Here is a 13,837-nt window from a genome sequence, read left to right as displayed (position 1 = left end):
CCTCACACTTCCTGATTTCAAAACATATTACAAAGTTATAGTAATCAAAATAGTATGGTACTGACTATACTAAGACAAACATATAGACCAATGGAATGAAATAACCGAGAAATAAATCCTCACATATGTGGTCAAATGATCTTCAACAAGGATGCCAAGACCATACAATGGGGAAAGACCACACACTTTTCAAATGTCCACTGAATATCCTAACAAAAACTGTCAAAATTGTTCTTTTTCATGTTCATAAAATATTCTCATTGATTAATTCTGCTTTGGAGCACACATACCATAAAAATAACCCTAAGTAATGGGTAATAATAGAAAAAAATAAGTACTAAGATATCAATGCAATGATATTTACAAAATAAAGATTTCTACTGTTTGGTGTTTGTATGTGTTTGCAAGAGTCAAAATGTAGCATACAGCCACAGTGGAATAAAGTTATTTAGGCTAAGTCAATATTTAGAAGTGTATAAAGTTTTACACAAAGATAAAAAAAAATATGGATTCACTGATTACAACTAGATAAAGTATGTATGCTTATGTCTATCGACAAAGATTAGAAATTAATGTGGAATGATGCAACTTCATAATCTTTAAATCTTATTCCTGTAAGGTTGTTTAAATTCATGGTAGACAAAATAAACATAAGAGATCTCAACAGTCTATCTCAAAAACAGTATTTTAACTTGCATTCTTGTAACCGAACACGCATTTCACAAGTTTAAGTAAAGCTTGTAAAGCTTATTCCTTTTGTTCTAACCTACTCCATCCAGTTTTATTACGAAATATATAATGTTCAGGGCACCTAGGTGGGTCAGTGAGTTGAGCATCTAACTCCTGATTTCGGCTCAGGTGATGGTCTCACCATTCATGAGTTGGAGCCCCATGTCAGGCTCTGTGCTGACAGCGTGGAGTCTGCTTGCAATTCTCTCTCTCCCTCTCTCTCTGCCCCTTCCCAACTGGTTCACACACACTCTCTCAAATAAACATTTAAAAACAAAAGAAATATATAATGTTCAACAGTTTACTTCAGATTAAATGACTTAAAAAAACTTATGAGCTATAAAACAGAGATTTAAAAAACTTTCCACATTTAAACAAACTTCTGTAAACTATCTACATCATTTATTCATTTAGCACACAACACGCCCTCAAACTTACAAAAGCATCACACATACCTGATGCAATGACAGGATCTTTCATAAGCTCCCTAGTTATTGGACATAGAAATTCATCAGGAATTCCAGAAGAAAGGGTTTTCGCCTCTGTCCTGAGCTCTTCAATTTTTCTCAGCACTTTACTCCGCAGCCCTAGAGATTCTGGAAAGAAATTATTCTGTTATGTGGGAGAACCTCTGGTAACCTTTATGCAAGTCTTTAGCAAATAGAGAGGTTATCTATTACAACCCAAAATCTTCACACATACTGTTTGACCGCACGGAATGGTTTTCTTTATAAATTCTTTAACCAATATTTATAGTACAGAATATCGTGTGGTTAAAATAAATCAGCAACTAATGGTGAGTTTATTCTAAACGAGCTTAGATTCTAAAAGTTTGAGAATTTCAGACTGCTGAATAGTAATACACCGTACAACCTTAGAAAAGGCTTGTTGTTATTGGTTATGTATTTAAGCAAAAAATTTCCTAAGAACAATTTTTAAACATCTTCAGTTTAATAATGGAAAAATTCCATCTTATATGTAAAACATTTTTGAAATTGGAAATATTATTGGCCAATCTCATATGAAACACAATCATGAAGCTCATCTGTTTGTCCCAGACTGTACACACAAGTTAAACTCACTCATTTGCATTTTTACTTTATCAAGTTTTAAAAATTACCTTCATTTTCAGCTTCTGGAAGCTGAGAGTAATTAATTGTAGGAGGCTTAGTGTTATTAGCTGTTTACCTTTTTAGAACTGACAGTTCTACTTTATTTTTTTTTTTAATTTTTTTAATGTTTATTTATTTTTGAGACAGAGACAGAGCATGAACGGGGGAGGGTCAGAGAGAGGGAGACACAATCTGAAGCAGGTTCCAGGCTCTGAGCGGTCAGCACAGAGCCTGACGCGGGGCTCAAACTCACAGACCGCGAGATCATGACCTGAGCCGAAGTCGGACGCTTAACCGACTGAGCCACCCAGGTGCCCCAGTGACAGTTCTACTTTAGACAGAGACATGTGAAGGTAGGGGGGTGGGTAGAAGAAAAAAATTACATTTCACAACACCTCACAGTTTTCATGAAAAGCCAAATCAGCTTTTTATTTTGTTGGGAGGCAATTCTTCAGGGTGTTTATACACCCCTTATGATGACTTTTTTGCAGTAATTTGTGTCCCCCCCAGTCAGAGGGCAGATTTGTTCTGTGATAGGTACAAAGATAAAATGACTCTTGGGCTAGGTTTGCTAGCAATCCCCTCAAAAGATGAAAGAGTTTCGTGAGCTCAGGGTATCTCCGCTATGACACAGACACAAACTGCCCTCACAAGACTTCGGGGGGAAAGAAAAACCCTGAAGCTCATGCTGCTTGCTGTGCCCTGAGGAATACACTGTTTAAATCTATTTGGATTCATTGCCCACAATCTACGGAAGTGTGGCAAGTCAACCTAGCAGCCGCCTGCCTCTTAGGGACTACGGCACTGCTTTCCTAGGAATTCTTTCCTATGTAATTCACCGAAACCAAATTGAAGAGTTTTTAAACAGTTTTTTAAAAGTACCACAACATGTTTACAATTAGAAGTCATCTCATTTAAAGGGACAGTTATACAACATACAAGAAAAAGATATAGAAGCATTTAATATTATGAAAAATATATATTTCCCTGTCAAAAATATGGGTGCTAATATTTAGAATGCTTATGATTTTTATAATAGAGAACACAGAAAACCTATTTCAAAATGCCCCCAGATAAGAAAAAGTTAAATTGGGTGTTATCCGTGTCCAATTTTAATGTCATTTAAAAATGGAATCAGATCACTTTGCCCTCAGGGAAGCAATTACCAAGTGATATCCCCAGAGCTTAGCCAGAAACAAATATCTCCTTTTGTGACTGGGGGTTGGGAGTGGGTGTTATTAAATTTAATTGCTCAGGAAGAAAAGACCCTTACCAGCTGATGGCTAGTAAACCCTTAGTATGGGTAATGGGAACTATCTGGATATATTTATTGTAACTCTGAAAAGGCATGTGGTTCTTAATAAGATGTCAAGTTAAATAGGACAACAATTCCTGTACTCTCTTCTCCAACCCTGAAAATGCTACATAATTGAGAACTGATGGAGTCTACACACAAATAACAACCAAAGATATAAAACAAAACTCTGAAAAGCCCCTAAGAAAATAGCGGTAACTGGGTTCCAGAGTGAGGGATGGAAGATGGCCACTTACAGCAGAGATATGTGTACACGAATGGAAGAGAGACCTTGATACCTCTACCGTTCTCTCTACCAGCTGTGTCCTGTATGGATCACTGCTGAAGCAGCAAGGCCAGCAATGGCTGGAGGCACCATAACAAGACAGAGCTGTCGCCCAGAACTAAGAAACACAGCTCATCAGGCTGGTCACTCCATCACCTCTCCACTGCCCAGAGAGAGAGAACAACAAAACCAGAAGCCAGTTTCTCAGGAAAGAACAGAACAACAAAAACATATTTTTTAAAAAAACTATTAAAAAAAAAACCCAACTCCTGACTAGAATGGTCAAGGGAAAACAAAGACGTACAAACGATAGGAAAAGAAAAGGGAAACATGATGATAGATACAAGTAGGGATTTTTTTCAAAAGGATTTGGATAAGTCGGTGGTAGAAGCAGTATAGTTTTTTAATTTCTCCAAATCTCCACATAAAAAAAGAGTGAGAGAGCAAAATCAAATCCCACAGACAATCTCCGCAACAAAGTAAAGTGGCGAGGCGTCTCACAAACCCCACCGTATAAGCAGGCGAGGACAAACCACCAACCTCCACAGACCTGTGGTTGACACCTGTGTGGAAGGAAGTAACAGGACATCTGACCGGCCTGAGGAAAGGAGCCCCCCCCAAATGCCTACAAGTTCCCACTGGAAAGTGTGGTGGGCCAATTTAAGAGCAGCAACTGAACTGCCCAGTCCAGCAGCAGGTCCATGCACAGGCTCACAGTAACTAGACCAGAACTAAAGGGACTGTGTCACTTTAATCGTGTATAACAACAACAACAACAAAACAGTGAATGTTCCAGTAGTTCATGATAGTTCACTTAGGCAACAAATGAAAATCTACATAAGGAAGTAGTTCTAGGAATTGAAGAAACTCAAAATCTAAGGATGTTCAGTTGCTGCATAAAGTTTGAAAAAGCATCTGATTGAACAATTTCATATTATAATTTTAAGCTAGAAAATGATAAAAATGTCTCATGTGCTTTATGGTTTCTTGGAAAGACAAGAGCAAACGGTAGAGGAAGCCTTTTGAAAAAACTTCATTCCCAATTAGGACTCTATGATTGATAATTATTTGAATGTAGGTGTAAGGACTGACATGATATAGAAGAGTTCTTCAGCATTTGTCATTCCAGGTTTCTACCACTATATCATCTACAGCAATTCCACACTCCAAGGCAGGCAGCAATTTAAAATTTCTGAGACCCAAAAATAAACTGAAGCCAAGGTGCAGATGAAAGTCATGTGGCCAGATTTACTGCTTGCCTACTATCACATCTCAGAAGCGAGATGTGATAAAAGTCATACTTAATGACTTTTGAATGAGAGATTAAATACTATAGTGGAGTTCACAAATTCGTGGATTCACAAATGTCTTAAGACAGCTGTCTCTCTCAACGTCAAGGATCTTTTGTACCTGTAATCTGTCTGGACATTTCTTATGCAAACATGGGACTAAATATAAAGAGTTATCTTCTAGTTACAACTGGCTAGTATACCCTGGTTTCCATTAACACAATCCTAAGAAAGGATGGTTATCCTAGATTAAAGCATCAAACTCCAGCAGATATTCAAGTCTATAGAAAGTTCCTTTATTATATATTTATAAAAGGCTCACTAGAAAATTTCATAGACTGCTTGATTCCTTAAAAGTAACTTAAGTGTCAGGGGCGCCTGGGTGGCGCAGTCGGTTAAGCGTCCGACTTCAGCCAGGTCACGATCTCGCGGTCCGTGAGTTCGAGCCCCGCGTCAGGCTCTGGGCTGATGGCTCGGAGCCTGGAGCCTGTTTCCGATTCTGTGTCTCCCTCTCTCTCTGCCCCTACCCCGTTCATGCTCTGTCTCTCTCTGTCCCAAAAATAAATAAAAAACGTTTAAAAAAATTAAAAAAAAAAAAAGTAACTTAAGTGTCAAACATAATAGATACACATACTTTGGTCTCTAACACCCCAATGTGCTTTACTGCACAATTCCTCCATATGACGAATACACAAATTCCTATTTACTCGCGTTGACTTAGGAACTGTTCTAACAATTGTATCACAAGTCAAAAGCAAGTAAGAGAGTTATGCATCTAAAGAATAAAATTCATTATCATTTACTCATCAGTTTGCCTCTTAGCACATTTTTTCTTTAGACTCAATTTCAATTCTCTATTATGCCAATATACTATCTTAAGAATCTGCTTTTCTTAAAATTCAAGACTAAAAGAAATTCACTGTAGCTTAAAGTAATACTTGTAGAAGATTAAAGTTAACTTCTTGATCCTTTATAATTCTTTATAATTCTATAAAAACTTTCAAATACTGTAGAATTATGTGAAAAAATAAATGCCCTAGCCCATTTACTAATTTATTCTGTTTAATTTGCCAACTTTCCAAATCTTAAACACACAGAATAGATTCCTTATTTACTAGAAAATGTTAACATTTTTGTCTCCATTCATAATAATAATTTTCCTAATTCCACTATTAGACCACTATAGAAGTTAAATTATATTTCAATTTTGGCTTGGGCCTGACCTGATAGTTCTGAAACTTATTTCACTGAAGTTTAAAATGATTGTAACTACTAATCCTGGGACTCATCCTTCAAAAACTATTTCAAATCATTAATTAAATCCTATAAGAATTTCATATTATTTATTTATCTATCAGAATAGAATTCTATTCCTATTGTTTTTACTATGCTTCTTTTGTTTTCAAACATCCTTTGGTGAAATCTGAAATTATTGTTTTATAGTGTTAAGTGCTTCTAAATGATAAGGTACTGTTAAGATTTATTGTGAGAGAGTAATAATAAATCAACTAATGAAGATGCAAAAATCAGCAGAAAAACAAACAAACAAACAACGCTACACTCTGTTACCAACTTTCAGGAGGAAAGAATAAATTATAAAGGCAATAAGTCATTAGAAATACAAAAATAGCTCTCACAATATGGCCGGAGTACAAAACCATCTGACCCTAAGTATTTTCACAAATCATCATTATGTTAACTTTTTAAAGGCCGTAAGATTTCAAGAGATTTAAATACACTCATATGCTATATTTACCATATAAGGAAAGTATAACACTATACTCCAAAATGGTTTTAATATTTTTTTTTGTTATTTGACTCTTCATTAACAATAAATCTCACTAAGGATATCCTATTTTCTATGCTTTCTCAGTAGGATTTCATTATAGCATGTTAATAGTAGTGTCTGGTTATTAGTTTTATTACAGCATGACATTAAGTCTTCAAACTAGGGGCGCCTGGGTGGCTCAGTCGGTTGAGCACCCGACTTTGGCTCAGGTCACAATCTCACAGTTCATGGGTTCAAGCCCAGCATCAGGCTCTGTGCTGACAGCTTGCTCAGAGCCTGGAGCCTGCTTCAGATTCTGTCTCCTTCTCTCTTTGCCCCTCCCCCACTCACGCTTTGTCTCACTCTGTCAAAAACAAACGTAAAAAATAAAAAAATAAAAACAAAAGACTTCAAACTATTTTTGATAAGGATCTAGTCTCCAGAACATAATAAACAACTCTTACAACTCAACAACTTAAAGACAAACCAGTTTAAAAATATTTTTAACAATTTTAATTCTCAGACATTTCTCTGAAGAAGATACATAAATGGTCAATAAGAACTTGAAAAAATACTCCATATAATTAGGTAAACACAAACCCAAACCACAATCTAATACCACTTCACATCTACAGGGTGGCTATAATCAAGGTGACAGGTAATAACAAGTACTGAGAAAGAGGTGAAGAAACTGGAAACCTTACATATTGAAGCACTTACACATACAAAACATGGATGAACCTTGACAGCATTATGTTACATAGAAGAAGCCAGATACAAAGGGCACCTACTGTATGGTTCCACTTACAAGAAATATCCCAAACAGACAAATCCATAAAGACAAAGTAGATTAGTGGTTGCCAGAGGCTAGGGAGAGAGAATGGGGTTCTTTTGAGGGGATAAAAATGTTCTGAAAATAGACAGTGTTGTTGATGGTTATAAAACTCTATGAATACACTAAAAACCACTGAATTATACACTTAAGGAAAAATGACTTGTATACTGAAAATGACAAAGCATTTTTAAAAGAAATGAAGAAGGGCGCCTGGGTGGCTCAGTCGGTTAAGCATCCGACTTCGGCTCAGGTCACGATCTCGCGGTCCGTGAGTTCGAGCCCTGCGTCGGGCTCTGGGCTGATGGCTCAGAGCCTGGAGCCTGCTTCCGATTCTGTGTCTCCCTCTCTTTCTGCCCCTCCCCCGTTCATGCTGTGTCTCTCTCTGTCTCAAAAATAAATAAACGTTAAAAAAAAAATTTAAAAGAAATGAAGAAGACCTGAATAAACTGAAAAACGTCCTGTGCTTATGGATTGGAAAACTTAAGATGACAATAATCCCCAAATTAATTCACAGATTCAATATAAGCCCTATCAAAATTGGCTTTTTTTTAATGTTTATTTTTGATAAAGAGCAAGTGGGGGAGGAGCACAGAGAGAGGGAAACACAATCCAAAGCAGGCTCTGCACTATCAGCTCAGAGCCTGATGCGGGGCTCAAACTCACAAACCACGAGATCATGACCTGAGCTGAAATCAAGAGTTGGACACTTGGGGCACCTGGGTGGCTCAGTCAGTTAACTGTCCAACTTCAGCTCAGGTCATGATCTGGTGGCTCATGAGTCTGAGCCCCACGTCAGGCTCTGTGCTGATAGCTCAGAGCTGCTTGGAGCCTGCTTTGGATTCTGTGTCTCTCTCTCTCTCTCTCTGCTCCTCTCCAGCTTGTGCTCTCTGTCTCTCAAAAATAAAATAAACATTAAAAATTAAAAAAAAAAAGAGTTGGACACTTAACTGAGCCACCCATGCAACAGCAAAATAAGTGGCTTTTTAAGGAGTGCACTTCTGATGAGCACCAGGTGTTGTATGGAAATGTTGAGTCACTATATTGTATACCTGAAACTAATATTATACTGTGTTAACAGGAATTTAAATTAAAACTTAAAAATAAATAAATTAGTTAATTAAATAAATCCACCTGATTTTAAACAGAAATTGACAAGTTGATTCTAAAATTCATATGGAAATGCAAGGGACCCAGAAAAACAAAACCAATCTTGAAGAAGAAAAAAAAAAAGAGGACCCACACTTTTCAATTTCAAAACCTACTACAAAGCTACAGTAATTAAGACAGTGTGAGTGTAAGAATCGACAAATATGTCAATGATAGAATTGAGAGTCCAGAAATAAATCCTCACATTTGTGGTCAACTGATTTTTAACAAGGGTGCCAAGACAATCCCAAAAGGCAAGAATAGTCTTTTCGACAAATTGTGCTAGGACAGCAGCTGGATATCGACATCTGAAAGAGTGAAGCTGGACCCCTATACTCATACCATATCCAAAAATTAAGTCAAAATTGATCACACACCTAAATGTAGGAGCTAGACATATAAATTCATAGAAGAAAAACAGGTTTAAATCTTTGAGACTTAGAATTAGGCAATAGTTTATTAGGTATGACACCTACAGCCTAAGCAACAATAGGAAAAAAGATAAATTGGACTTCATCAAAATTTTTAAATTTCTGTGCTTCAAAGGGCACTATCAAGCAAGTATAAGGCTAACCTACAGAAAGGGAGAAAATATTTCCAAATCACATATCTAATAAGAGCCTCATACCCAAATTTATATAAAAAATAATAAAAAGACAACCCAGTTTTTAAAATGGCCAAAGGATCTTAACAGACATTTCCACAAAGAAGATCTACAAATAGCTAACAAGCATATGGAAAGATGTTCAACATCACCAGTCATCAGGAAATGTATACTGAAATCATAATGAGAAACCACTAGGATGGCTATAATTAAAAAAACACATGTTGATGAGGATGTGGAGAAATCGAAATTCTTGGGGTGTCTGGGTGGCTCAGTCAGTTAAGTGTCTGATTTTGGCTGAGGTCATGATCCCCGGTTCACAAGTTGAACTCCCGCATCAGGGGCTCTGTGCTGACAGCTCAGCGCCTGGAGCCTGCTTCAGATTCTGTGTCTCCCTCTCTCTCTGCCACTCCCCTGCTCGCACTGACTGTCTCTCTCTCTCTCTCTAAAATATACAGACATTAAAGAAAATTTAAAAAAAGAAAAGAAGAGAAACTGAAATTCTCATATATAGCTGGTAAGAACATAAAATAGCACAGCTGCTTTGGAAATAGTCTGGCAGTTCCTCAAATGTAAGCACAGAGTTACTATATGACCCACGAATTCCACTCCCAATTATACACCCAAGAAAACTGCAAACAGATACTACACAAAAGCGTGTACACAAATGTTCAGAGCAGCATTATTCACAATAGTCAAAAATGGAAACAATCTAAATTCAATCAACTGATAAATGGATAGCAAAAAGTGATAAATTTATACTGTGAAATATTAGTCGTAAGAAGAAATGAAGCACTAATATATGCTATAGCATGGATGAACTCTGAAAACATGCTAAGCCAGAAAAGGCAGCATATTGTATGATTCCATTTCTATGAAATGTCAAGAAGAGGCAAATCCTTAGAGACAAAATGCAGATTAGTGGTTGCCAGGAGCTAGAAAGAAAGGGGAAGAGGAGTGACCGCTCATGAGCATGGGGTTTCTTTTTGAAGGGATGAAAATGTTGTGTGATTAGACAGTGGTGATGGCTATACAACTCTGTGGATATACTAAAAATCACTGCATTGTACACTTATAAAAGGGTGAGTTTTATCATGTGAATTACATCTCAATTTCTAAAATAAATACATTTTGAAAATTAATTACATGGTGGCTTTAGTTACTTAAAGAAATACCACATAACATTTCTTTTCCATAATCTAACCTACATAATCCTTCTCTACAAAGAAATATACCAGCATAATTACTGTGCCAGAACAGTAAGAGGAAAGCATTAATACAACTGAAACCAATTTCAGAGTAAATTATTAAAAGTCGCTTTTAAGAATGCCCATCTTCCACTAATCTTACCAATTTTCAAATCATCAGCCAGACTTTCTTTGGTGAGATTCAACAATTCTCTTCCATCAATGTTATTCATTTTGAAAATACCAACAAGGTCATTTAAACCTTGGGCACAAAGCCACACTGAAACATCATCCTCTGACCAGTCTTCAGGAAATTGCTTCGCCTCGTCTTCTGTGCTCCTTGCTTAAAAACAAACCCACAAACAGAAAGGCAGGTAAAATAACAATGAAGGAAAGTATTGCCTTTATGAATATTCTCACTGAGAATTAAAAGCTAAATAAAATTTCCTTAAAGCTGTGTTTTAACAACCTTTTAAGAAATTTCAAAAAAATCAAATAGCACTATGTACAGTTACAATATTATTTAATACTATATTAAATACTACTCTCTTGGAACTTTTCAGTCTAGAAAAACAATGTTTTATTATATAAAATTCATATCAGCAAAAGTACTCTGCTCTATCGTCTGCATATCAGCACCACTATTCAGTTAATTCTGACAGTAATAAAAGTAAAATTCCTAAATTATGTGTCAACATTGCTTGATGAGGCCAAAAATAAAACGAACAAAGTAAAACTCTGCTTTCTATTTTGTTCTCAGGCTATATTTATCTGAAAAAACAGTATACGTACAAATAAATAGCTTATAAAAAAATTGGGAGGTATGATTTCCATGAATATGCTCCTAAAAGGATTTACCAACAGGTTTAACATATATAAACTACTTGAAACACTAGATTCTCTAAAATTATTTTTAAATTATACATTCGGATATACACTTCATATTGAGAAAAAGCAAAGTGAGTAATTTGTTAAAAATTTATGTGATTTAAAAAAAATTTTTTTTAATGTTTTTTTATTTTTGAAAGAGAAAGACAGAGTGTGAATGGGGGAGGGGCAGAGAGCAAGAGGGAGACAGAATCTGAAGCAGACTCCAGGCATCAAGCTGTCAGCACAGAGCCTGACTTGGGCCTCAAACTCGTGAACCATGAGATCATGACACTTAACTGATTGAGCCACCCAGGTGCCCCCAAAAATTACAGGATTTTTAAATTTAATGGTGAATGGGATTGAACTGGGTTAAATATGATGCCCTTACTAACCTTGGCAAGGTGTTTCCAGATCAAATTGCCAGATGTTCACTGTTTTGTCCATTGAACCAGTAGCAAGTAAAAGGATATTGGGTGCAAAGGCACAAGTTGTGACATACCTAATTAATAAAAACAACTATTATGTATCCTCAGACTAATTTTTTTATTATATTAATACAAAATAAGGTTAAGTTCAGACCTGGTGTGCTGAGTCAATGTGTGAAGTATATTCTCAGTATTCTGAAAAACAATAAAAACAGCTTTATATTTGCTCAGGCAGGAGTAAAGTTACTGATAAAGGCTCATTTGACATAAATAGTTTATATGATACCAGTATTTTATTATAATTAGTCACTAATGTAAGTTGAAACTTTACCCAAAAAAAAGAGAACAGCCTCTATAACTAATAATATTATCAGGTACTTATTTCACTCTCAGTAATTAGCACTGTTGTCTGCTGACCACCCTCCTAGAAATTTTTAGTATAATAGATCCTGGGCTTCTGCTGATGGTTTTGAATTTACTAACAGTAGTCTAAACATCTATTACATGAAATGACCTGTATTTTTGCTATGGCATTTGACTTGTACCCAACTGCAGGACCGGTGAAGAGAAATTAGTCACTTAGATTTTGAGTACACTTAGCTGGCCATCTAGCATCTAGATGTATTTATTAATTTTTAAAAGGTGAAGTGTAATTAACAGTGTTATATTAGTTTCAAATGTACAATTAGTTGTATTTAGCTGAGATTCATATACATATTTTATGGAGGAAGTTTAGTGTTCTAGCTATTCTTGTGAATGTAAAATCTTAAGCAAATTTGTTGAGAAACATTCAGGATCTACTTCACCCAGTTTGTATTCTTTTCCATCTCCTGCCAGAGCACTCCGCGATTTGAATTCCCACATAGAAGACTAGTTTAGATTCCTTGCTTGACCGACTACACTTTGATGATTAACATCTCTGGTTCATTTGCTAGCACGCTGCAGCCTGAATTCCATCATTGTAAGGCTCCATTCAACATGGATTTCTCTTGAAGAATATTTTCATCAACCACATCTTTGCTACATGTAAAATGTTCATTTTTTTTTTCATACTCATGCAACTCGGTCTTTATTCGTATGGCTCTACCAAAAACTGCCATTTTCCCAAGTCTATTAAAACTTACTCTTCCTTCTATCAGTCTCTAAAGCCAGCCAGATCTCTACCAGTGGCAGGCCACTTTCAGCACACCCATCCACAACCCTGGGGTAAATATTCATTCTTTGCTATTACGGAAACCTGGTAGAAAAATTTAAGAAAAATCAATTTGAAGTGTTTTTTTTTTTTTTTTTTTTTTGATATTGGTGCTCTTTAAATCTGTATTTTCTTTGATCAGATTAATCATCTATCTTAGACATCTATCCATCTTAAAATCATTACTGAAATATTTAAGGGCCTGTCCCAGAACCAATAACTTGCATAACTATCTTAGCACTTTTGAAAATGTATATTCTTAGGCACTCTAAAAAGAAAAGAAAGTATTTTATCCATCTTGCCTAACAAAACTTGAAGTTCAGTACCCTAATAAACATAATTTACGCATATCACACATGCAAGATTTTGAAATACTTACAGTATCATACACTATGACAGATTTATCCACTGATCTTTAAAAGAAAAAGGAAATTATGGGTGAGAAGTTCTATAAAAACCAGGTAGTTATTAATATTTTTAAATCATTTAAATAACTTTTTTAGAAAAGGCTGAGATACTGATATACAAACATTTAGAATGCAAGCTTTTTGTCCATACGTATGAACTTTTATTCAAGACTACTTGCCACATATAAAATTTTTCAGAAAATTATAAACTTTATTAAATACTAGTTTATTAATACTTTATTAACACTAGTATATGCTATTTATACCATCTAGCCATAAACAGAGTAAGCATTTATGATGTATAAATAAGACATAATCCCATATCAAGTTAATAACTCAAAGGGAAAAACCACTATAAGGGAAAGCTATTTATAATTGACCCTCAAACAATGAAGGGATAGGGGCACTGATTCTCCTCTTCCCCATGCAGTTGAAAATCTATGTATGAGAAAGACAGATACCATAGGATTTTTACCCATATATGGAATTTAAGAAACAAAACAGATGAACATAGGGGAAAGGAAAAGAGAGACAGAGAGAGAGAAGAAAGCAAACCATAAAAGACTTAACAATAGAGAACAAACTGAGGGTTGATGGAGGGAGGTGGGCAGGGGATGGGCTAAATGGGTGATGGGTATTAAGGAGGGCACTTGTGTTGAGCACTGGTTGTTATATGTAAGTGATGAATCACTA

The 13,837-nt window shown here is 35.8% G+C and overlaps 1 protein-coding gene across 3 annotated transcripts in view; it reads right to left on the bottom strand.

The window, feature by feature from the left end:
* The window catches only part of WDSUB1 (WD repeat, sterile alpha motif and U-box domain containing 1), a 53,135-nt gene that overhangs the window by 19,289 nt on the left and 20,009 nt on the right, over positions 1 to 13,837 (bottom strand). For all 3 annotated transcript variants that reach the window (XM_049616126.1, XM_049616127.1, XM_049616128.1), the window contains 5 exons: positions 13,117 to 13,150; positions 11,700 to 11,740; positions 11,513 to 11,619; positions 10,414 to 10,593; positions 1,185 to 1,325 (listed from right to left, as the gene is read on the bottom strand). In XM_049616126.1, coding sequence (XP_049472083.1) covers positions 1,185 to 1,325; positions 10,414 to 10,593; positions 11,513 to 11,619; positions 11,700 to 11,740; positions 13,117 to 13,150 — 503 coding nt within the window. The remainder of the gene's footprint in view (positions 1 to 1,184; positions 1,326 to 10,413; positions 10,594 to 11,512; positions 11,620 to 11,699; positions 11,741 to 13,116; positions 13,151 to 13,837) is intronic.

The sequence above is a fragment of the Panthera uncia genome (assembly GCF_023721935.1).
Source record: "Panthera uncia isolate 11264 chromosome C1 unlocalized genomic scaffold, Puncia_PCG_1.0 HiC_scaffold_3, whole genome shotgun sequence".
Classification (NCBI taxonomy): Eukaryota; Metazoa; Chordata; class Mammalia; order Carnivora; family Felidae; genus Panthera; species Panthera uncia.
Note: the sequence above shows the minus strand (reverse complement) of the source record. Positions and strands in the feature narration are given on the sequence as shown.